The sequence below is a fragment of the Vicugna pacos genome, chromosome 31 (genome assembly GCF_048564905.1).
Source record: "Vicugna pacos chromosome 31, VicPac4, whole genome shotgun sequence".
NCBI classification, from domain to species: domain Eukaryota; kingdom Metazoa; phylum Chordata; class Mammalia; order Artiodactyla; family Camelidae; genus Vicugna; species Vicugna pacos.
Window position 1 is genome coordinate 18,535,628 of NC_133017.1, and position 26,376 is coordinate 18,562,003.

The 26,376-nt window shown below is 43.3% G+C and overlaps 1 protein-coding gene across 1 annotated transcript; it reads left to right on the top strand.

Annotated features, from left to right (window-relative positions):
• The first annotated feature begins 1,090 nt into the window (after positions 1-1,090).
• Positions 1,091-16,985, top strand: LOC102537377 (non-selective voltage-gated ion channel VDAC2-like). Its single transcript, XM_072952488.1, is given in 6 exon segments — positions 1,091-1,182; positions 2,930-3,030; positions 3,581-4,031; positions 9,823-9,892; positions 15,977-16,573; positions 16,575-16,985. Coding segments are annotated over 6 exon segments (1,647 nt in total). The 3' UTR covers positions 16,911-16,985.
• Positions 16,986-26,376: the final 9,391 nt, after the last annotated feature.

A 26,376-nucleotide genomic window follows, 5' to 3' on the forward strand; every position in this document is an offset into this window, starting at 1 on the left:
TTAGAATTGCTAAAAACAACAACAAAAAAACAAATTTAGAAATTGCTTCTGATCTGAGAATAACTCACAGCCTCAAAGTTTAGTTGGAATGTTACCTACAGCGGCACGTCTTTACTGGTCCCAATCCAACCTGCGTAAAATCATTTTCTCTCCCTTATTGGGAAGTGAGACCATCTGTTTCTAAAATCTGGATTCTCCGTTTTGTGTTCCTGAGGGTTTGGATTCTCTCCTGGTGTCTTTTGCTATAGGCCATGGAAACCCGTCATTTGAAAAAGGAAGTAAAATTAGGCCTTTCGGGAGTGAGGACTGACTAGGCCTGGGGCAGAAACCGTGATGGCTTGGGGTAACCGTACCAGGAGAGGGGCCTTCTGCTCCGACAGGTGTTTGGACCTCTATCCCTGGGCCACTCTGGGGCACTGCAAAGTGGCAAGACCATCAGGGCACTTTGACAAGGCACGGCCCCATGACACCGGGAGATTTAGGCACGGCCCCATGTCACCGGGACACTGGTTGCCCTTAGACAACCAGAAACCCAGCAGGAAGGTGATGCTAGCAGGTGAGGGTAGGGCAGGGAGACGCTCTTGTACCCCTGCTTCTGAGCCAGGCTGGAGTGCTTTCATACCCCGAAACTGGGAACTTCAGGGTCAGAATAGCATGTGATGCATTAATCACACCATTCCTTTTTTTTTTGCCGGGGGAAGGTAATCAGGTTTATTTATTTGTTTATTTATTGGAGTCCTGGGAACTGAACCCAGGAACTTGTGCAGGCTAAGCACACGCTCTACCACTGAGCTACGCCCTCCTCCCCATCACGCCATTCTAGGTACTATGTTTATCTGTGTATTTCCTCACTGCACTCAGGTTCTAAGGACAAACGTCTCATCTTTTCTCTCTGCATCTTCCACACGTAGCATAAAACTGAGCCCCTATATTTGTAGAGTAAAATCCTTATCTATTGATTAAGCCCTTGCAGCCAAGTGATTGAGTGACTTGCTTAAGGTCAGGTATCTTGTAGTGAAATTACATCCAAAAGCCGAAGTGTCCACTGGTTGAGGCTTTGCTCTTGCCAGCGAGCCCTGGCGGGTAAGGGATGTGTCTCCCGCTTTCCCGTGGTGTGTGGCACCGTGGTCAGCCCACCGCCAAGCACCGGAAGGACCCGAGAAGCAGCAGCCCGTTTGGAAGGTAGTTAGTGGACTGACTGATTGTATAGACTGAGGTTAGTAGCACCTGCTGCCAGGTTGGCATAAAGTGTAAAGGAGGGTGAAGACACGAAAGCTTGTCATGCATTAATGTCACTTAACCCTCCCACCAGGGCCAGTGACAGCTGATTACTTCACTTCTCTGTTGTAGTGCTGGGGGACGGGGGGGAAGGCGGGGGGACTTCTGAAATGTCAGCGTGCTTACTTGGCTCATTAACTTACTGTGAAGCAAGAGGGGCAGGACTTCCCTGGGTGAGGCCCCTCCTAAAGCTGGCACGTTAATACTGACAATAAATATATATTCAGTCAATCGATTGTTCTGGCCTCTGGAATGAATGTGACATTTTAACAATGCAGGGAAGGTGAGATTCATTACACTTTTCTCATTCTGGCCATGGTCTCTTTTTATACATTGAGAAAAGAAAATTCTCAGCAAAATAAGATTATGTTGTTTTGACATAAATTCTATTATCAATTAGGATTGGGTTTGCCTGCATAAAGTATGAACATCTCTCATAGCAAACCCCCCCTTAATTTAGTCTTAGATAAGATAAAATTACATTTGTTTTTTATGTAAAAGACTAGAGTTAGGCATTCCTAGACCCCTGTGACAGCCTCACAAGGCCATCAGAGACCCATCCCCCTTCCAGCTCTACCCCTAGGGTGGCCTCCTGCTCCACAGTGGCTGCTAATGCTCCAGTCGTAACATTCATGTTCCAGGCAGCAAAATGGAGGAATGGGGAGAAGACAAGAGGATCCTCGGCTTTTCCTAAGTCCCACATCTCGTCAGTGGGAAATCAGGCCCACGGCCATACCTTTGCAAGAAAAACTGTAAAATGAAGGCTTTCAGTTGGGCAGTAAGGTGCTCAGCTGAAAACTAGAATTCTGATGCAAAGGAGGAAAGGGAGACTGGAGGTTTAAGGGAGGCAAATTGCCATCACTCTCCCCCTTCCATTCTGGAGAAGACAAGGAGCTGTTTTTCCCTTCTGGGTTTCTCCCACCCTACGCGGAAACTGTCATTAATGTCCTGACATCTCATACTGAGGGAAGCAGAAGTGATGACGCTACTGTGTTTCATCCTGGGCCAACACGAAAGAAGAAATGGGATCATTTTTCCACCTACACGCTCACGCTCTTTCCTCACGTGCTGTTTTTCTCTTTCTCTCTCTTCCCACATATATGCACAGAGCTGATGTTAAAACTGCCCTCTGAACTACAAACGATTACTGGTTGTCCTGTAATTGATCCCTGGGCCTGGTGTACCTGGCCCTTGGTACTCACTGCCAGCTACAGAAGCAGAGCACTGCACCCTGCTCAGGAGGATTAGCTCGGGGGAAAGGGAACCACTCCAGACACACACGAAGGTGTCTTGGGTGAAGAATGGGGTTCTGGGGGACCTGGACCTGCACTCATTCATTCAGTGATCCCCCCACGCAGGGGTTCTCTGGCTGCCCCAGGGAGCTCGCCTGCCCCACCGCCCACACGGCCGGGCTATCTGCTGCCTCACACACACACGTGGGTGTGCAGGAGAGGGGCAGCGGAAGGAAGAATTCCAATGACTCAGAGCCGAAGCATCATGGCTATTGGGCCTGCCAGCCGGGGCCCCGGGAGAACCAAGGAGCATCATGCTCCAAAAAATGCTCTGTTACTCTCTGTTACATAGCCTTGGGTTTGCCTCTGAAGATGGGGAAATTAACATGTTAACTAGCGATTCTTTCCTTTGCCCTCAGCTGCCAAAGGGCTGGGCCTGGCACGACTGGTCCTCCTGTTACATCCTGGAGGCAGGGCCACGTGGTCGGCTGTGACGCCAAAGAGCTCAGCATGTACTCTGGTAAATGGCAGACAGGGCACTTGAACCCAGGACTCCACTGTCTGCGCTCTTTTCAGAGGACTGTAGCCACCTGGCTCGTTTTGTGGGACCGCTGTCTAATTTAGGGCCATGACACTGCTGCCTTATTCAAAGGCAGCTGGTCCCCTTAGTCTCTGCAATGACTGCTTTTCAGAGATGCCAGGAGGTAATTCGCGGAGCGCCCCGAGGGTCTAAGTCACCACCAAAAGCCTAACATCCTCTTGTTGGGGTGGGGGGTGGGGTGGGCAAAACAGTGACTGCAGTTTGAATGACAAACACCCTGAGAAACAATCAGCCTGACCTTGAGCCCTCAAAGCCACACAGCCTTTCGCGGGAGGAATGGTTTTCTCAGGACCAAAGGCTGACCCCGGAGTCAGAGTCAAAGCAAATGTCTTAAGAGTCCGCTCGGAGAGCAAGGGGTGAATCACGGTGTTTTACAAAGCTCCGCGGAGGCTTTTTCGTGATGCTGTTTTTGTTTCGTTTTGTTTTTACATTTCAAACCAGCCTCTAGAAATCTGAGTTTTGTTTCCAGCGCAGCAGAGTGACGGAAGGAGAAGGGGAGGCCAGTGGCTGGGCGGCTGGAAGGCGTCCGGGACTGCTGCAGGGACCCGTTTGCTCGGGTCCCCGGCGCAGCCAGGGTCTCGCCCCGGTGGCCACGCCCGCCTCCCGCCCCATCGCCGCACGCGCACTGCCACCTACAGAGCTCGGGGGGCAGCTCAGCCTCCCGCCCTGCCCTTCCCGCTTGGCGGGGACCGCCTGGCCCGGCGATGGAGCGGATCCAGCCGCATCGCCCGGACGGATTCCTGCAGAGGCCTCCCGACTCATTACCATAACAAAGGCTTAATATTTCCTTGGGCAGCTGAAGACACGCTGAAAACCGGGTCTCACTTTACCAGTCTCGCTGACCTTATCTCCATCTCCACCGAGGCGCTGCGCTTTGTTATGTTAATAAGACCCCCTCCCAAATGCATCTTTAGGGCCCAGTAAGTTGTTCAACTTACTTCATCAAGCTCGGTCCCCCTTTGCTCTCCCACTGAGTGTCAAAATGTAAAAACTGTTCATATTTATTGAGCACTGCTCAAGTACCAGGCTCAATGCTGTGTATTTTATGTGCATCCTTTTGTTCAACTTCCCCCAAACCCTTTAAACTGGGTGCTAGGGTTATCTTCATGCTACAGGTGAGGAAACAGATGTAGGAACAGTATGTAAACTTGTCCACGGTCACTCAGCTAGTAAGCAGTGGTGCCAAGATTTTGAATCCAGGTAGACTTTATTTTATTTTACTTTATTTATTTATTTTTAACGAAGTATAGTCAGTTACAATGTGTCAGTTTCAGGTGTACAGCATAATGTCACAGTCATGCATTATACATATATATATATATATACTATATTCGTTTTCATATTCTTTTTCATTAAAGGTCATTACAAGATATTGACTATAGTTCCCTGTGCTATATGGAAGAAGTTTATTTTTTATTTATTTTTATATATAGTGGTTATCACTTGCAAGTCTCAAACTCCCAGATTACTGAATTAGCCAGTCACCTGGAGCCACCCTACCACCGGATGCCTTGTCTTAGAAGACAGCTATAATTATTTTATTTTTCCAAGGATTTAACTTAGGGATTCTGTCATTCATGGAGTAAAGTGTACCAGCTGATCACTGGGATTCAAACACAGGTCTGTCAGACCCCAAGAGCTACTGGACATGCTGTGCAGATCACCGTCTTGCCTTTTACTATTAAATTATTAAAAAGTTGCCAGTTCCTCGGGGATAAGAAGGCTTTTACACGTGGAGCCGTGCCGAAGAATCAGGAGGCCGCGGGTTTCATCCTGACTCTTTTGTTTACTGACTCACCAAGGAAGTAAGACACAGACCACTGCAATAGTGAGAAACAGTAAGACACAAACAAATGGAGTGGTCAAGCTAACGAACGCCTTCACGAAGTTCAGAAAAAGTAGGAATTCAATACATCTGGCGAATGGGTAAAAGTAAAAGAACTTCAAAGGTCAAAAGTTCCAGATAAAACAATGAAATGGCCCATGATTATTAACAGAGACCTCCAAACTCTGAGCTTTCATTCCACTTTTTAAAGATGCAGCCCCACCTAGAGCCCAGTGAAATGAACAGTGTCATTTGGTAGAACAGTGGGGCAAATGGACCACTACCTGCTATGGGCTGGGGAAGGCATACTTGGCTTTATAAAATAAACATGCTATTTAATAATACCTTGTTACCAATTTTTAAAGAAATAAGGCTCAGGAAAGTTGACGTCATGATATAACCACACAGAGTAGAGTAACCTTCCTTTGATGACTGAGCAGGATTCCTCCCCTTGAGCTGTGCAGAGTCGCAGGTTGATGGTGATCACTGTCACAGGTAGTGCAGGACAAACTAAGATGGAGCCACTCACGTCAGAGCCAAAATGGAGATGGTCAATGCAGGTGCATAAAGGAAACTTAACCTAACTTGATGGGAATTTGTAGCTTTTCCTAGAGATCAGCAGAAGATATTAGCCGGTCCCCAAATGCCAAGTCTGTTCACGCCATCTCTGGATTTATCTGTTCCCCTGATTCAGCTACTCTGATCCCAATAATGAAGGAGACCACCAGGCAACTGACCAGCTGAAGAAACCAAATAACTTCCATCTTTACCCCCAAAATACTCGGAACTCACCGCTCCCATAGCCTTAAGTTTCCCAAACTGCAGGTCAAAAGTCTTGCAATAAATATATCTTTCTGCTTAGTTTTATTCTGTATGCAGGGTTTGATTTTTGACAGTATTATTGTAATATCATGGTTTCAGGTTGATGGAGTGCTAAATATACCAGCTTTGACCTAATAAAAATAGATGGGAACACATTTTAATAGCTTGGACAGATAAGCCGGTAAACATTACCTGTGCACGCTTCTAAGTAAGTAGCTCTGAACAGTCTTGCTCCTGGGGAATTAAGGGCCTGCAGGACTGATGCGCTGGACCAGTTCTGGTACATAAAAGGTGGAGCAAGAGCCATATTTCCTGCCAAGCTTCCTGTCTTTTAGGTAAGACATTCTCTTGCCTTGTGTCTGCCTTCATTTAGCTTTTTATAGGATGAGGCATTAACGTATGTTTCCTTGCTCCCCTGAAAGTTGTAGAGGGTAATGTTGCCTGTAAAGTAGCTTGAGATGTGGGCATCGTGTGAATATATGAATGTACTTGTACTATTTGTTTTCTTTGGATGGCGAGGACATTCTGAAATAAATTGCTTCAGTTCCTAACCCTATGATTAAGTGGCATACTTGGCTTTGTAAAATAAACAGGTTATTTAATAATACCTCGTTACCAATTTTTAAAGAAATAAGTCTCAGGGAAGTTGACGTCACAGCAGACTATAAAAGGTCAAAAAGTGGGTGATGGCCAAATTCCTGGGCATGCCATCCCCCTTCCCCAAAGTAGCTGCAATATTCTTCCCACTTGTTAGCAGATGAAGTTACCGAGCCCATAAAAACTAACAATCGCACATTCTGGGGTGTGGGGATGAGTGTTCAGTTTAAAGTGAAAGTAGATACACACTCCATAGACAGAGTGTGGGCCATCTCAAAAGCAAGAGAGAGGCCGAGAGATAGAGAACCCCGGGATGTGGACTTTGTCTCTGTGCGTTTGACAACGCTAGGTACATACATACGTGGAGTCACATGGCATTTGTCCTTTTGGGATTCGCTAATTTCACTTGGTAGGATGTCCTCAGGATTCATCCATGTTGTAGCCTGTGTCAGCATTTCCTTCCTTTCTAAGGTCACATAGTATCGCATTGTATGGATAGACCGCATCCTGTCTATGCGGTCCTCTGTTCATGGACACTTGGGTTGCTTCCACCTTTTGGTCATCGTGATTAATGCTGCTGTGAACACAGGTGTACGAATATCTTTCTGCTTTCAGTTCTTCTGACTAAATACCCAGAAGTGCAGTTGCTGGCTCATCTGATAATTCACTGATGAATATTTTGAGCAACTGCCGTATTGTTTCCCGTAGTGGCTCTCTGGTGTAATTTTACATGGAGTTGTGTGATTCTTTGATTGCCTGTCCTCCCACCATGAGAACAGGGATCCGGTTTATTTTTTATTTTTTACCACTTTGCTGCCTGCATCTCAGTATCTAGAACAACAACTCCTGGGAAAGAGGAGTCTCTGAAGTATCTGGTGAATTAATGAATGAGTCAGCCTAATAGAACACGGCATCGTGGAGAGACTCAGTCTCTGTACTTAATGAGTTTACAAATTAGTTGGTGAGACGTGACGCACACAAGGCAGTGAACAAATAAAGGAAGGATATAATTATGTACTAAACTCTGGTTCTGTTTTTACGCATAGGAGGTGCTGAGAGGAGAGGTTTTCGTGGGTGGGGACAGTTAGGGGAAGATGGGTTGGTTTAGAGTGGAAGAGAGGAAGCCAGTTTAGAAAGAGAAAACAGTCTTTTCTCCCCAGCTTTATTGAGGTATAATTGACGAATAGAAGTTGAATGTATTTAAGAACGTACAACTTGATGTTTTGAAATACCTATATATTGTGAAATAATCACCACAGGCAAACTAATGAACATACCCACTTCACATAGCTATTTGTGTGTGTGTGTGTGTGCCCACTGAGAACCTTCACCCTCAGATCATGCACTGTATTTCTTTCTTATTTCACTTAGCATGTGTCCCCCAGGTGCATCCATGTTGCACAAATGGCAGGATTTCCATCTTTTTAAAAGGTTGGATCATATTCCATTGTGCATATACACCACATTTTCTTTATCTCTTCATCCACTGATGAACACGTAGGTTGTTCCACGTCTTGGCCATCGTCAATAATACTGCAATGAACATGAGCATGCAGATACTTCTTTGAGATACTGACTTCATTTCTTTGGAATATATACCCAGAAGTGAGATTGTTGAATCGTAACGTAATTCTATATTTCATTTTTGGAGGAAACTCCATCCTGTTTTCTGTCATCGTATACTCCCACCAACAGTGCACAAGAGGAGCAAACAGTCGTCACTTGTGATTCTTTCTCGGGAGCCCGTGTTGGAGGGCTGGGCACAGGGTTAGTTAAGGGATTTGAAGCTGTCGGCCCAGGGAGTGGACACAGGAAGTCCCAAGCTGCAGTTGGGGATGCGTTAAACAAACCCCACTTGAAAAGTAAGCAGGTGGGCAGCGGAGGGGTATCTAGCACGTCTCCCTCCAGGATGCACGGCCCGAGTCCACATCCTGGCTGGCGAGTGGCCAAAACCAGGCATGGCCCAGTCTGCTAGGACTGGGGGCTGGGGCAGAAGCCGGGAATGGGGGTCGGGAGCATAGCGTCACTGTAAGAAATCAATGGAAGATGAAAACCAGCCCCAGAATCTGTGAGCTGGGCCTTCCTGAGCCCTGAAACCCACACAATAGGAGGTATTCTTCATATTAAGGGGCTGCAGCCACAAAAGTCCTTTGGCCCCTTTGGGCTCTGTCAGGATGGGCTCCAGAGTTGGGGCGGGACTGGGGCTGCCAGGAGGGAGAGCGGTGGGCCATCTGTGGGGAGGCTGGGCTGGGAAGGCAGAGGGAGAGAGCCTGGGAAACGGGGATAAACAAGGCGTGTGGGGAGGGAAGGCAGGGGTGTGGCCTGTCTGGCCAGGAGGGGGCCAGAGCCCTGGACCTCTGATGCTGAGGCAAGACGGGGGGGGGGGGGGGGGGGGTGGGGGGGGGGTGGGGGGGGGTGCTGACAGCCAAGTGGAGGCTTCTCCTCTTTCGCTTTCCTCCTCTTGAGTGAGGAGGAAAAAAAGCCATTGATTGACTGAGCTTAGAATTCCTAGGGGAGGGGACAGTCTTATTTAACAAAGATCTGGATGGACCACCCTGCTCGTTACAAAACAGAACCCAGGGCTCCTGTGGCCAGGGCCAGGTGTGAGTCCGAGGGTCAGTTAATCGGCTCTGACAAAGGAATGAACAAGGAATTTTTGGTTTGAGGAAAAGAGGATCTGGAAGAACTCTAGAGGAAAGGGCAGGGCTGGAGGGTGGGGGGAACACAGCTTGGGTTTTCCAGGAAGCAGATGCTAAGACAGAGTTTAATGTCCAGGATGTCCGTTAAGGGGGCCTGGGGCAGGTCTTTTTTCCCAGATTATTCGAAGCACTGCTTCAAGAACGCTTCTCAAAGGATGCTGTGCACTAAAGCAGCCCAAACACTGAATTCCACATCCTTGAGTGGTATGGATTCCTAACATAGGTCGATTGGGAAAAGAACAAAGACATTTGTTTGTAAGCTATTTAAAATTTTTTTGACTTTATTAAAAAGTTTACAAAATAAACATAAATGCATTAAATATTCCTGTATATTTACAACAAAATTTGTAAAGATACTGTTAGATGTAATGTAAAATATAAACTTTGTGCAGATTTTATTTTATAAGATTATCATGCTCAGTTGTGCATCCTGATTGATGTTTAGACCAACTGGACCAGAAATAAATTCAACCAATGAAAATGTCCAAGCTGGTGCCACACACAATGTTAACTAAGCTATAATGGTTGTAGATGACAGGCTTTCAATGATGGAATAATAGGAAAAAAAGAAAAAAGAATTATCCATGGCTAGCAATTGCTAATAATAAGGTCACACACATTCTCAAAATGTCTATGAATAAGAAGCAGGATGAAGAAGGCGGAAAATAGGAATCAGGTTATGTCAAAGGACTCAAGCAGATTATCCTGGAGAAACAAAACTTGTCGCATATGTAGTTTTAACCAGGATCACGTTCTCTGTCTCTAAAGCTGCTCAGATACCGAGCGAGGTTGGACCGTGGGGATGAATCCAAAGGCAGAATGGTCTTTTGGAAAAAGAGTGAGTTAAGACAAAGAAGTATTGTCAGAGCACTAAAAAGTTGTCAATAACCCAACGCAGTCTGAGCTGGTATTTCTGTGGTCCAAATTCCAGCCAAGGACCAGAATCGGGGACATCCGAAAGCACTTCTGTCAGGAGACTGTGAGTCGGAGGCAGGAAGTCCAATACTCGAGGTGGGATTCCCAGCTGACTTTGTTAGGACTTCAGCTGCTCTGCTAGAAACTGCTTCCTAATCCATAGGCATCCTCTACAGCTGTGTCCCTCCAAGTCCAGGGGCAACTCGCTGCAGGTCCGGCCAGAAGGCTGAGGGTCCCCAGGCTGCCCTTTACCAGTCCTTGCCACACCCGAAGTCACTGCGGTTCTCTGAGAGTCAGAACTCTCTCCACCCGAGCCAAGGACGCCCCCTGCAACTGGGACTTCCTCCCTGCCGGCTGTGGGCATCGAGCCCCTGAGCTCTCTGAGCGCTTTTTTCAAATGCCCGAGAGTAGTCTTGATTTTTCAGATATCCAACCCGCTTTGCCACAGACTTAAACCAAACTCCCATGAACCCAGAAGGACACCTCCTGGGGAGACACTGCCTTGAGCTCCACCAGGGAACCCCTCCTCGGACCCAACTCCCACCATGAGGATGCAGGTCCTTCTTTTAAGGCGAGCTCCCTTTATCTTCCTTTCAGGGAACTTGGAACCTACATCTTTCTCTTCCCCTTTGTTCAGGAACCTTAATATTTATGCCCGGGATGTGACCTCTGACCTTTAGGTCCCTTTTCAGTTTCTTTCAAGGGACACTTTTAAGGAGGGACATCCCAGAATTCTGAGGTGGGAATGAGGGTTATGTTAACTCATGGTGCCAAGCTGGAATTATTTTCAGGGAAAGAGACCCCTTTTATTTATTTTTCTTCCTCCGGCTCCTTTCCAAAGCATTGTTTGCAGCTATTGTGTCTCAAAAAAATGGAAGTGACTGACTTTAAGTCTGACCCTGGCAAAAGGTCTAAATCTGTCCTGGGAACTGGGGTTGCAAGTTAGAACAAGCCCAAGCAAAGAATTTATAACCTCACACGGTCCAAAGACAAGGAAATGTTCGGTCCTAACGCAGCTTGGCACGAGGCACTTGAACCCAGCTTCCATCACTCGTCCTCCGTGGGCCTTTCTCAGGAAGCTCATTCTCCACGTGACCCAGATCTTCAGTCGGTTGTGGATCCTACTTGGATTTCCACATTTACAGTGTAATTTATTTAATTCGAATATAGTAGTAATACCTTATAATCATGTGGTATCTTTCATCTTCAAACCTCAAAGCATTTTCCTAAATACTAATAGACATAAACAGCCCAAGGGGCGTGATGCCACCTGGGTCTGTTTCTCTGCTGGGGAGTTAGCTAACTTGGCAAAAGGATGGATAGATTGTCACTTTTTAAAAACACTTTCCATCACAGAATGTTTTAAACATAGAAGTAGGGAGGATACTATAATGACCATTGGTGTACTTATCACCCAACCATGGAGTTATAGCCAGTCTTGTTTAACCCATTTCTCTTCTCCCATGTTACACTGACGCAAATCTTAGGCATCATACACTTTCATCCATAAACATTTCAGTATCTCCATAAGATAAGGACTCCTTTGAAAAAGAGAAAAACCATACTGTAACTATGATAACAGTATCATACCATAGACAGCAAACAATAATTTCCTAATATCAAGTATTCAGTCCACTTTTAATTTCCAATTGTTCTGTAAATACCATCAATTTAAAAATCTCGTGACTTTGAATCAAGATCTAAAAATGGCTCACATGTTGTGTTGGTTAATATGTCTTTTATGTTTCTTTTGGGTTTTGGGGGGAGGGGGAGGTAATTAGGTTTATTTATTTAATGGTGGTACTGGGGATTGAACCCAGGACCTCGTGCGTGCATGCATGCTAAGCCCGCACTCTGCCACTGAGCTGTACCCTCCCCCTCTGTTAGTTTCTTTTAAATGAATAGGTTCATCTTTCTCTTGTAATTTATTTGTTGAAGAAATTAGGTTTTGTCCTGTAGAGTCCCCACTGTCTGGATTTTTCTGATCACATGTTCATGTATCATTTAACATGTTCTTTTTTTTTTTTTTAATTCTTTGCAGTAAAATTTATTTGCTCATGTCAAACACAAGGTATGTATCAGAAACTATAACTATCTCAAGTCACGTTCTTTATTTTTATCTGTTCTTCCTGCAAATTGATAGTTGGACCTGGAGGCCTACATCAGAATTGCACTTGATTTTTTTTTTTTCCTGACAAGATCGCTGGTGGTTTTTCATCCCTCAAAAAGCAGATTATATCTGGTTGTCTCTTTTTTTGTGATGTTAGCAGCTGTGGATGATCTTCGTCTATAGTCACTAATTTATTAGTCACCTCTTCATCATTTATTAACGGGAATGTATCTGTAGGGAGAAACTTCATCCATTATTTGGTTATTCTAAGTACAGACGCGTTGGAAAGAAAAGTGCTTGCTTCTCTCCCTTTACTTACTAATGTTCAAAATAATGAGTTGGTTTTTGCGTCATCTAACAGTGAACAATTTGATTACTCAATATATTAATATTAAGATTGAGGTATAATTGACATAAACTGCATTTTTAACTTTTTTTTTGAAGTCTAGTTAATTTACAATGTTAGCTTCAAATGTACAGCAAAGCAAGTCAGGTATACATATACATACACATGTAAATCATGTTCTTTTCCATTACAGCTTATTACGAGAAATTGAATATAGTTCCCTGTGCTATAGAGTAGGTCTGACATAAACTGAATTTATTTATTTACTTATTTATAAATTTATTTTATTATTTTTAAAATTAAAAAAATACTTTGGGGGGTAATTAGGTTTATTTACCTGTCTATGTTTAGAGGAGGTACTGGGGATTGAACCCAGGACCTTGTGTATGCTAAGCATGTGCTCTACTGCTTGAGCTATATCCTCTCCCCTGCATTTATTTCAAGTGTTTAATTTGATGAGTTTTGACAAATGTCACATTAGGAAAATGAACATGTTACTCATGAATTAGATTTTTGTTGCTGTGGTGAGGGGACGTAATTAGGTTTATTCACTTGTTTATTTTAATGGAGGGACTGAGTATTGAACCCAGGGCCTTGTGCATGCTAGGCACGTGCTCTACCACTGAGCTATAACACCCCCATCATGAATCAGATTTTTTAAAGTATTTTATAAGCTGATGAACTTAAACATGTTGATGTTTTCCGCTGTTTTAATTATTCCTTTTGAAGCCACACGGCCCCATTCTTGGACAATGGGAGCTTACTTGGGTTGTCCCGTGGTCCGTCTGAAACGACTCTCATTGTCTTTGTTAATTTCCTTGCCATCTTGTTGTGACAGGATGCTCCAGGTCTGACATCAGCCCTTTCCCCAAGGAGTCCCGGGTCCTTTCAGTGGGAAACAGGATGCATCACATAGTAAATGGTGGTTAAACAGAGCAGGAAAACCTAATAAAACGTTTGGTCTGAGTTCCCCGTAGTCAAAAGGCAGCTGTTTCATCAGGTGGCTCTGTAGTTATGTCTCTTGTTTGTGGCAGTTCTTTTCATTGAAGTGTTCCAAGTGATTTTGCAGGATTGAATTCATCTTTGTGGCAATCTAAGGGTGGAAAGAAGGCTTTAGAGAGATTATGATCCCATTTTATAGTTGGGGGAACAGAGTAATTTGTTGTGACTTGTTCATTAGTTTATAGAGAACGTGGGCAAGTTTGAATAGAATCTCGTCTCCTAACCATGAAAACAGGGATTCTCATCTTGCTGCCAGGGCCACTCCGGCCTCACCAACTTCAACCCCCTCCTTTGTTTCTAGTGAAAAGGAGATAGGGGGTATTAAGCAATGAGAAGGACAGAAATTAGAGGGTTTTTTAAAACTTTCTTTTCCTTTCCATTCCTTCCTTCCCTCTTTCCTTCCTCCCAACCTCCCTCATTTTTTTCTTTCTTTCTCCCTTTCTTTTAAAATTTTTTTGTAATTTTAATTTTAATTTTTAAAATTAAAGTATAGTCAGTTTATAATTTTGTGTTAATTTCTGGTTTATAGCATAGTGACTCAGAATACATATATATTCTTGTTCATTATAGGCTATTGCAAAGTGTCAAATATAATTCCCTGTGCTATATAGTAGACCTTGTTGTTTATCTATCTTTCTTTCCTTCTTAAATATTGTGTGACTCTCTGGAGGAGGTGGAAATACATAAGGAGTGGGAAGAAAAATTAGGGAATCACAGAATCCTGGGCTTTGAAAGGCCTCCAGAAACCTTGCCACCCTGCCCCCTCCATCTCGACAGCACCATGCTGAGGCTCAACCCAGGTAAACGGGTGGCTCTCCTTTTACAAAGATGCATGGTCTAAGAACCAATCAGATCAGAACTAACCATCTGATTGGTTCTTAGACTATAAATGGTGGATAACATGTATGGTAATTATTACCTTTTTTCTGATTTTTCAACTGAAGTATAGTTGATTTACAATGTATTAACGTCTGGTGTACAGCATAGTGATTCAGTAATATATATATGTGTGATTCAGTAATATATATATATACTCATACTCTTTTTCAATTTTTAATTACTACAAGCCATTGAATATAGTTCCCTGTGCTACACATTAGGTCCTTGCTGTTTATCTATTCTGTACATAGTAGTTTGTATCTGCTGATCCCAAACTCTCAATTTACCTCTCCCTTCCCTTTCCCCTCACCGCCGGTATCCATGAGTTTGATTTCTATGAGTTTCTTTCTGTTCTGTAATGTCATTTGCAGCAACACGGATGGATCTAGAGATTATCTCTCTAAATGAAGTCAGTCAGTCAGAGAAAGACAAATACCGTATGGTATCACTTATATGTGGAATCTAAAAATACACAAATGAACTTATTTACAGGACAAAAAGAGACTCAAAATAGAGAATGAATCTTTATTTATATATTACATTTTAAGAATTGTATTTTGTGAGCTTGTCTTACGATACTATGAAATTTAAAAACAACAAATAGGCAAATTCTTTCTCATAAGCTTAAAAATACCTATTGGACAGGTAATTAAAAATCTTAGTGATTATCGTGAATAGAATTTCAATAATAAACATTTGTGCCAAAATATATCGTATTCTACCTATAATCTTTCAATCACTTTCCTATACGTATATTTGGTCACAATCTTTTAGCAACTTTTTTCTTTTTTTAAACTTTATTCATTTATTTTTTATTGCAGTATTGTTGATGTACAATATTATAAAAGTTATAGGTATACAACATAGTGATTCACAATTTCTAAAGATTGTACTATGTTTATAGTTATTATAAAATATAAGCTGCATTCCCTATGTTATACAATATATCCTTGTGGCTTGTTTATTTTATACATAGTACTCTGTGCCTCCTAGTCTCCTACCCCTATCTTGCCCCTCCTCCCTTCCTTCTCCTCACTGGTAACATCTTTGTTCTCTGTATCTGTGAGTCTGCTTCTTTTTTGTTATATTCACCAGTTTGTTGTACTTTTTAGATTCCACATATAAGTGACATCATATGATACTTGTCATTCTCTGTCTGACTTACTTCACTGAGCATAATACCCTCAAAGTCTATCCATGTTGTTGCAAATGACAACATTTCTTTTTAATGGCTGAGTAGTATTCCATATTGTGTGTGCGCGCGTGCGTGTGTGTGTGACATCTTTATTCGTTCGTCTGTTGATGGACTTAGTTTGCTTCCATATCTTGGCAATTGTAAATAATGCTGCTATGAACATTGGGGTGCATGTATCTTTTAAAAGTAGTGTTTTTGGCTTGCTAGGTCATATGGTAGTTCTATTTTCAGCTTTTTGAGAACCTTCCATACTGTTTTCCACAGCAGCTGCACCAAACTACATTCCCACCAACGATGTTGGCGGGTTTCCTTTTCTCCGCAGCCTGTGCATTCTTTCTTTTTTTTCTCTCCCCTCCCATTTTTTTTAGTAAAGGTAGATTTATTCAGAAAGATTCAGGTCTCCTTCACTTTGTCCTCCAGCCACCGCAGCTGCAGCCGGACCCCAAGCCAGCTGAGCGGCCTCACCTGAGAGCAGAGAGGCAGCAGCGGCCCCCCACCCCACCCAGAAGACCACCAGATCACCTCTTCCTACAGGAAGAACTGCCCGCTGCCAGTGTATATTCCTCCATCATATGCTGACCTTACCAAAGCTGCCAGAGATATTTTCAACAAAGGATTTGGTTTTGGGTTGGTGAAACTGGGTGTGAAAACAAAGTCATGCAGTGGCGTGGAATTCTCCGCATCTGGTTCATCTAATACAGACACTGGTAAAGTTACTAGGACCTTGGAGACCAAATATAAATGGTGTGAGTATGGCCTGACTTTCACAGAAAAGTGGAACACTGATGACACTCTGGGAACAGAAACCACAATCGAAGACCAGATTTGTCAAGGTTTGAAACTGACACTTGATACCACCTTTTCACCAAACACGGAAAAGAAAAGTGGTGAAATCTAGTCATCTTACAAGAGGGAGTGTATAAACCTTGGTTGTGATGTTGACTTTGATTTTGCTGCAGTCCATGGCTCAGCTGTCTTTGGTTATGAGGGCTGGCTTGCTGGGTACCAGATGACCTTTGACAGTGCCAGATCAAAGCTAGCAAGGAATAACTTTGCAGTGGGCTACAGGACTGGGGGGCTTCCAGCTACACAGTAATGTCAATGAGGGGACAGAATTTGGAGGATCAATTTACCAGAAAGTATGTGAAGATCTTGACACCTCAGTAAACCTTGCTTGGACATCAGGAACCAACTGCACTCGCTTTGGCTTTGCCGCTAAATATCAGTTGGATCCCACTGCTTCCGTTTCTGCAAAAGTCAACAACTCTAGTTTAATTGGAGTGGGCTATACTCAGACTCTGGGGCCTAGTGCGCAGCTTACCCTGTCCGCTCTGGTAGATGGGAAGGGCATTAATGCTGGAGGCCACAAACCTGGGCTTGCCCTGGGGCTGGAGGCTTCATCTAGCTGAAAGAAACTGCTGCGGATGGATATTAGAAGATTTGGCTTTAATATATTTCCAATGTGACCAGCAGGCTTCCCCTCCCCCGCCCAACAAGGTGATCAAAACAAAGGCTGATCTAAACAAGAGCTGGGTTTTAAATATTTAGACAGTTATCTGTTAGCTAGTTTCTAGTTGAATTGGTTATCTATCCAGTTACCAGTGCTGCAGTCATGCAGTCACCTATACACTATTTAAATGTATTTAACTGCTAAATGTGCTGCCCACCAATAATGAAATAGACCTTTATGAAAACTGCAGTTGTGAGCATGTTGGTTTTTATGTTCCTTTTAACATCGAATGAGATGGATCAGTGGATGTTTTAAGATGAGGTTAAAATTTTTTGTTAAATTCAACCATTATTAGAATTACTTTTGGTACCCCAAAACATTACAAATTATGATTAAAACAAGTGTACATTAAAAAAAAAAAAAAGAAAGACACAGACTCCGTAGACAGAGTGCAGTTCGTCTCACTCAGAAGGGAGATTATCTGCGTCTCTCAACCCAACCAGTGTACGAATATTTTGAGGGAGCAAGAACCGAGCCTCATTCATCTGTAGCCTTAGCCCCCTGGGGCAGTACTTTTGCAAAAATGTGAGTTAAGTGAATGAGTGAATGAACAAATGATGCTCTGCTCGTCTCCACATTCTTCCTGTTCAACCCCTGTTAGAGCATTTTCTTCCCTCCTTTCTTTCTTTTCCTTCTGTCTTCTTTCTTTCTTAAAAAAATAATCTGTATCTCTTTATTTTTTCTGGCTTTATTGTGATATAATTGGCACAAAGCATTGTGTAAAATTAAGGTGTACACCTGATGATTTGACCCAACCATGTACTGCAAAATGATGACCACAGTAAGGTTAGTTATCACCTCCATCATCTCACATAATCACTATCTCTCCCCTCTGCAGATCACTGTTCTTCTTTTGCAGATAGGCTCATTGTCACCGACGAAGGCGAGGAGCCTGCCGTCTAAAGAAACATGCCAGAGCTTGGTACCTCTGAATGAGCATCCTCTCTCTTACAGCATCAGCATGGCGCTCTCCATGCTTCTTCCAGAGGTGACTGTTGCTGTGGACGTCAGTGTCAGAGGCACAGTCTCTTACATGTCCTCAGTGGTCATAACTCTGTGCCATTTTAGAGCAGATTTCACTTTTGAAATCAGCTCCAAATCATTTAGTGTGAAGTCTGATAAGAGGAGGTAAGTGACCCAACTTGAAGATGTCATTTTAGATTCAAAAGAAAGTCTTGGATGACTCAAATCAGAGGCAATTCGAGGAAAAATTCCAAATACATTGTCAGCAGCAGCAGTATCCACAGACTCAGCCTACGGACCTGAAAGGGGAGAGGACTTGTTTAGATTTGTAAATTCTAGTGGGTGGGTGTGAAAAATCTCCTCAATACAGAAGCAGACCTTTCAGAGCTGAAGTCAAACAACACATAAGAAGGATACTAACTACTATATAGAAATATATATAGTGTGTAAATACATGCTACTGTATAAAACAGATAAACAACGAGGTCCTAGTGCATAGCACAGGGCACCATATTCAATACCTTGTAATGGTCTATAGTGAAAAAGAATATGAAAAGGAATATATACGCATAAATGAATCACTCTGTGTACACCATAAATTAACACAACATTGTAAGTAGACTATACTTCAATTAAAAAATTCAAATAAAGAAGAGTACAATAAAAAAAGAAAAAAAAAAAAAACAAAAAAGAAGGATAAATTCAATCCTCCGCAATGTACTTTCTTCTCTGGCCAGGGCCCAGCTCAGGCTCCCAAGTCGGTTCCCTTGCAGCCACTGATAACATCACGGGCACCTCCTGAGCCTTTCCTGGCATTGTTTTGGGTGTCATTGATGTTAAGCAAACGGGGAAGGAAACACAATTCAGAGCTCACAAAGCCAAGGGGAACTGATTTTCAAGTTCATGACTTTCAAATCCACGGCACAAAAGCATATGCATTTTAGCTAACTAGGTATGTGAGGATGGAGTTACTGCTCTCGGACGTTCTTCCCTTTTAATGGGAAATGCTTTTTAATTAATGTTCTTGGAACTTATTTGACTGCACGAAGAGGCTTGTTCCCATGCATTTTTGGTTTAATGCCTTCCTACACAGGAATTGTGAAAAGAATGTGGAAATAAGCCCCTGGAAAATCAAAGGTCTCATTAACTCCGTGTCTATTTAATCCAGCAAACATTTATTAAACACTTGTATGTTCCAGGCAGTGTAGTAGGAGCTGGAAATAGAAGAGTGAGACGTGGTGCCTGCCCTAACCTGATAACAGAATTGACAAATACACAAATAAATTCCAGAATAAGGCGCTAACAGAGCAGTGTAGAAAAAAGACAGGAAAGTTGGTGGGAGGATGACAGAGGACCTCAGAGATCAAGTGATATTTTAGTTGGATTTTAAAGGGCAGATAAACTCTTAGCTGAACTGAGGATTATGGGCAGGATGGAAATCCAGATGGAAGGAGGAGAGTAAGTTAAGACTTGGCAAATGCAAAGGATGGTGGCGAAACGGTACCGAATCCAGGCTCTGTGACAGTTGGTGTGTGAGCGGGAAGCCTGGTCACTGAGAGAAAATGGGAAAGAATGGACTCCTGAGCAGTGTCCGCTCTTGTTTAATGGGATTCCCCTTCCCTTCACTTTTCTCTCAGACTTGATTGACTTCAGGCAGCTGCCCTTCAGAAGTTGTTCCAGAAAGTCATTCACACGAAGGTGTCTTGACAGAGAAAGTCTTAACTCACTACCATTTCCGTACACAGACACCCCTCAGTACCCCCCCTCCCACGAGACTGGTGCCACCAGCACTGTCCGCGGATACCAAAGTCAGAGGATGCTCCAGTCCCTTAGGGAAAATGGCCTCGCACAGCCTGCTCTCCGTATTCGCGGGTTCTGAGTTGACGGATTCAACCAACCGCGCATCAAAATGAGTTTGGTTGAATCTGCGTGCGGAGCCTGCGGTGTCGGAGGACCGATTGCATATCTACACCTTGAAAGAAAAACTTTAAAAACATCATGAGTTACTTCTTGGAACTGCTCTTTTATAATGGAATTTTATACCTGGAGCAAGGAGCCCATAAGGAATGTACTTTTTTCCAGGGAACACTGCTGGAGCACATGACCACAGTGGGGAGGCGACCCCTGAAGACGCTCTCTGTCGAGGCGTGTGCGTTTGGGGAGCAGGGAAGGGAGGCTGTGGACCAACACCTGTGGAGGGACTGATGGCTCTACAGATTATCTCGGTATCTCCCAGGGAGCTTCCTTTCTCCCTGGTTGCTTTATTTAGTTGCCCATCTCCCATTTATATCCTCTTCCATCCTCTTCCTTTAACTCCACCTGCTTTTTGCCAGATCCAACACCATCATACATACACCACATGGCATGATGTTACGATTTGGCAAAACCCAGTAAAATGAAATTAAACTCTCCTTTACACTGCCCTTTCCCTTCCCTTTCCTTCTGCTCCGAGTTAATACACTTTGTGGTTCTGTGGGAGGCTCACACAGCTGGTAGCCTGTTGAAGGAGCCATAAAATGATGTAAGATGCCACTTCAGAAATAAACACATTGATCCTGCAAAATGCCTGAGCTTAACTGTGTAAAGGAAACCCATCAGAGACCTGAAACAGATGAGTCCATTGCGATTGTGCTGTTTGGCATTAAAGTATGTCTGTTATACCATATGCTACACATTCAGTATCTCCAAGGTGTGAGGTAGCCCACGGAAGCACATTTTCAAAATAACTGAAGGTTATCATGTCAGAGATAAAATGAACATGTTTTCATTGGAACGTCTATAAAACACGATTGCTCTCTTGCCTTCATTTTGTGTGAGAGCATTAGAGGAAGAATATAAGAACAGCCTTCAGGTACATTTTTTTTTCCTTTTGTTTTAAACAAAAACAAGTTCAGAAAAGTTATAAATACTACACCAGGAACCTGTTTTCCTTGAACCATTTGAGAGTAAATTGCTCACGTAATACCTCATCATATCCCTTGATACTTACTATGGGCTGGATTGTGTCCCCCCGAAATTGGTATGTAAAAGTCTGAATTCCTGGAGCTTCAGAATGTGACTGAATTTGGAGATATGGTCTTAAAGGAGGCAATAAAGTTAAAATGAGGTCCAGTATGAGTGGTATCCTCATAGGAAGACGAAATTTGGACACAGACAAGGTACATAGGGAAGGCGATGCCAAGACACAGGGAGAAGATGATCTTGAACAAGCCAAGGAGGGAGGGCTGGAACGCAGCCTTCCTTCATGGCTCTGGGAAGGAACTAACCCTGCTGACACCCTGATCTCGGACTTCCAGCCTCTAAAACTGTGGTTTTCAATGTTCTAAAATATTTCTGCCAGATCATGGCCAGTAAAGTTAGCTAAACATCACCCACCCTGGTGGATTAATTTCATATATATTTAATATTATTCACCAGAGACAGCCTGGAAGATAGGAGTGATATGGGCTTTGGAGCTGGATGGACCTGGTTTGGAATCTTGATGTGACTAATGTCTCCCCGTGTGACTTTGAACATGTTGCTTAATCTCTCTGAGCCTCAGTTTTCTAATATGTAAAATGGGAATTAGATTGTACTCCTTATAGAATTGCATAACTGTTATTATTTTTACTTCTAGTTTAGAAAATCAGAGGGAGCTTGGTAGGATAGCAAGGAGGTCCCTTCCTTTCCCTGGTGTTTCCCTAGTTTCTTTTGTGCCCTGCTGTACTGGTTCACCTCTAGCATGGAATGTCTTCACTACCTCTTTTATCTTCCATGTTAAGCCCTCAGTGTCACCCTTCACTTTCTGTAAGGATAGGATTTACAGGGCTGTGTTTTAAGTCATGTTCTTTCAGTGAGCATCAAGGAAATCCTGGCAGAGGCTTAGCTCTGGCTGAAATTTGTAAATTGGTGATTCCTGTTTCCAACCCATTTTCTGTTCTGAATCACTAGAATGATTTGAAGTTCCCTATGTGTTGCATTGGTACAATGTTGAATAGCGTGCTGATTTCAGGGACCATGTTTGTCATTTTCTCATATGGACGGGGTCCTAAGGAATTGTTATCTTTAGGGAAGAAAGAAGCTTCAAAAAGTCAGGGCAGTAGAGGGGGCATTATAGAAGGATAATGTCATTCTTGAGGTTGCTTATATTGTATTTGGTAATTTCTGTTCCATTGGCTCTTTTCTATTATTTACCATTCATATATTATTATTATTTTAATTTTATTTATTTTTGGGGGGAGAGATAATTAGGTTTATTTACTTATTTATTTATTTAGAGGAGGTACTGGGGATTGAACCCAGGACCTCGTGCATGCTAAGCATGTGCATTACCACTTGAGTTATACCCTTCCTCCTTTATCATTCATATATTGTTTAAATCATTTAAATAATTATTTAAATTATGATACAATAGCATAATGAAATTTAATTTCTAGTGTTTCAAGTCCAACTCTGTTGTTTCTTTTTTCCCTCCAGAATTCGTGGCTATTTTCACTTAAGGAAATTATTCCCCATTATTCTGATGGGGATATTGCATTAAATGTGTATTTTGGGTATAGCTGATACCTTTGCCCTTTGTTGTAGATCAGGTTCCCTGGGAGGCAGTCTCTGAGACAGGGGTGTGGGTGTAGTCGGTTCGTTAGGGAGTATCATGGGGGTTTATATCTCTGGGGTGTGAAGGAAGTAAGGCTGGGCAGAGGAGGGGGCTGACCTGTGATGAAGTCACGACAAGGGCTTTGGCTGACTCCAGGGGAGCTCTGGGGCTAGGGCTGAGCCTCATAGTTGCCTTTGGTTGAGGCTGGGAGCCCAGGCCTTTGTGACACTTCCTCCCCACGACTGACCAGTCATTAGATGGGAACTACTTTGCAAGAGGAGGTGGCTTCTTCAGTTGTGGGGGATTTTCGAAGGACAGCGTGGCTAAGAGCCACCAGCAGTCAATGCTCTCAGCAGCCCAGGAGGTGAGTGCCTTGTCCCCAAGGTGGGAAGCCTGGATAGCACATGATGGCATCTGCTACCCCAAAACGGGGGCTTGTTGTGTCTTCTCATCCATCCAGATCTGGTTTATTCCCAAAGATTTTCAAAGATTCAAACCATCATAAAGACAATTTTTTTTCATACGCTTGCCTACCACAAGGCTTGTTAAGTTTATTAGAGGTTATTTTGTATTGGAACCTTGAGTGAAACACTTCCCCATTTTATTTTCTAGCTGGTTATTCCCAGTATATAAAAACAATGTATATGGGTTTACTGTACTTGTTTATTTACTTATATTTTCCCAGCTGTTGCAAGGCATAATTGATGTACAGTAAACTGCACATATTGACAGTGATACTTGGATGAGTTTTGACAGATGTATGTGTTTATAAAAACATCACCATGATCATCACCTCCAAAAGCTTCCTTATGTCCCTTTGTCATCCGTCCCTCCCTGGTGCCAACCTTTGGCCCAAGGCAACCCTTCACCTGCTTTCTGGCATTATAGATTAGTTTGCATTTTCTAGAAGTTTAAGTGAATGGGATCTCACAGTGCATACCCTTTTTGGTCATCTCAGCATAATTATTTGGGGATTCATCCATGTTGTCTTGTGTATCCATGGTTTGTTTCTTTTTAAAACATGTTTTTTTGTTTGTTTGTTTGTTTGGGAGGGTGGTTTACTTGTTTATTTTGTAATTAATGTTTTGGGGGGGAGATATCACAGTTCATGTTTTATTGCTGCCTTGCCTCCGATACAGGGATAGACTACACTTTTATCCATTTACCTACTGAGGGCATTTTCTTATTTTTCTAGTTTTTGGCAATTATAAATAAAGCTGCTGTGAACATTTGTGTACAAGTCCTTGTGTGGACATGTGATTTCTTTTCTCCTGGGGAAATATCTACAAATGGAGTGGCTGGGTCCTGTGGGAGGGATGTGTTTAACTTTTTTTTTTTTAGCAAACTTTCCAACTGCTTCCCAACTGTTTTTCAAACCCTTTTCAGAACGGTCGCATCATTTCACATTCCCACCAGCAGTAACTGAGAGTTTCAGTCCTTCCATCTCCTTTGCCAGTCTTCAGTGTGGTCAGACGTCTGTATTTCAGCATCTTAATAGGTATGGATTGGCACCCTGCTGTGGTTTTAGTCTGCATTTCTTTAATGACCAATGATGTTACACAGCTTCTCACATACTTCGTGTATTTATTTTTACCAGAAATCGAACTTAACTCTCTGATTATTTCTGAAATACTTTTATTGATTTAATTGGGTTTTCTATGTACGCAAATCAATCACATGTAAGTAACGACATTTATCTCCTTCTTTTAATAACGATGTGCCGGTTCGGTTTTTTCTGTCTTATTGCATTGGTGGGAACACAAATAATGATGGTATTTTTTTTCCCCCGGCTCTAACACAGTTTCATAACAAAAGATGATACTGACATTAGAACATGTAATTCTTTACATATACTTGTATTCCATTCTAATTTGCTAAGATTTTTTTTTAAAGAAGTTTACCTTTAAATTAATTTCATGCCTTTTTTCCACAATTATTTAAATAATTATATAAGCTTCGCCTTTTCTCTTTTCAGATACAAAAATCAAATCAGACTCTACAGAGTATTTTTAAACTTCTTTGTGGACTTCTCTGATGAGCATCTTCCCATGCATTTAATATCATTCCATAACATTATGATTGAAGGCTGCATAATATTTTATTTCCTAGAGGTACTAATTTAGTTAGCTAGTCTTCTGCTATAGGACATTTAGGTTGTTTATACTTTCTCTTTTGCTATTATAAGTATTGTTGAGATAAATGTTCTTGTAATTAAATTTACACCGAGTCCCATTAATGTAGGCCAAATTTCCTAGTTCGAACATTTTTAAGGCTTTTGATATTTACGATGGAAACTCTCCCAAGAAAGTTAGTGGCCATTTGTGTGCTTACCATCATTCTAGTCTGTTCTGTTGATTAAATAGACGGCCATCTTTAATGCCCCAGGATATTTTCGTTGGCCCCAGGGTGGTTCTAGCCTCTTCAAGGACCCATTAAAGGTGGGAGGTGTGCCCAGTGCCCTTAGTGTCCCATTAACTATAAAATGCCTGTTATTAGAACCCTCCTCTGCTGGAGCTCAAGGAGGGCTTGCCACAGGAGTTGACATCACCTGCTCAGCAGTACATTATTCGGAGAGGAGAACAGGCAGTTGATGCCAAGGGGGTGGGCGATGCAGAGAGGAAGGGAAGATGTCGCTTTGGGGCCATTTCTTTTGTCACAGAGTCATCTTTTGGACCTGGCTCTCTGTTGAGGCCTCTGTACCTGCATTTTCACCTGGTGAGTACATGATGTTGCTATTTGGAAGGAGAACTTCAGACACTGGCGTGGATACTGGCGGCGGCAGGACAGACCTTTTGCAGAAGGTCGTGGCTGAGCTCCCGTTTCACTGTTACCCAGAGGGCTGGGCTGTGCCTTCTGCATGCAGAATAGCACTAGGACCCAGAGCAGTCCTAAGCCTCACGGAATCTCCCTCACTTCAGCAGTGGCTCAGCCAGGATGGGCCCATCAGTTTAATGGCTCTGCGGCCACTCCCATGCCAGCAAACAACAGGATGGTACTATGACCTCCAAGACCCGGAGCTCACGCCAGATGGTGTATTATGGCCCCACCCCTGGGACTCCCATTTCTAGTGCGTCACCCCTCCTCCCTCCACAGGAGGCAGCCCCAGCTAGCTGCAGGACGCTGCTGCGCTGTCAGATGCAGTTAACTGGAGCTGAAGTACACCTCCCCACCCCACTGACGTTGGCAACACGGTGATCTGTGAGAAATGCAGACGTTTCCCAGCCTAGAATGGAAGTCACATCTCTCCCCTTCTCTTCCCATCTCATTCCCTCTCTCTCCTACATTCCTGACCTGCTGAATGCTTACCGGACTTAACCGTTCTTTATTAGCTTTGCAGATGGAAGTCGTGCTGATGGTGAAGATGGAGGCACTGACACCCTCGCTCCAGATGTCAGACCCTTGGCATGCACCGGCATCAGCAGCACTGGCAGCAGCTGGACTTCTTGTGTTTGCCTCCGCCTCCCATTTTTTTTTTTTAAATGGAGGTGCTGGGGATTGAACCCAGGACTTTGTGCCTACTAAGCTTGTGCTCTACCACTGAGCTACACCCTCCCCCGTGTTTGGTGTTCTTTTAGATCACTTTCTATCCTTCTGTACCCTGCGCTGTGGCTGGGAGGCTGGCCCGTGTGGTCCCCTTCAGGGGTGTGCTGGAGCTGGGGAAAGCTGACTTTGTGCATCTCTTCCCAGCTCCATATTTGGTGACCATGGTAGGAATATTTCCAGCACAGAAATCAGCAAAAACTACATAAGCACGGACACACAGACACAATCCAGACAGACACACACACACCTCGCCCCTCCACACCCCAGAGCTTGTTGTTAAATATTT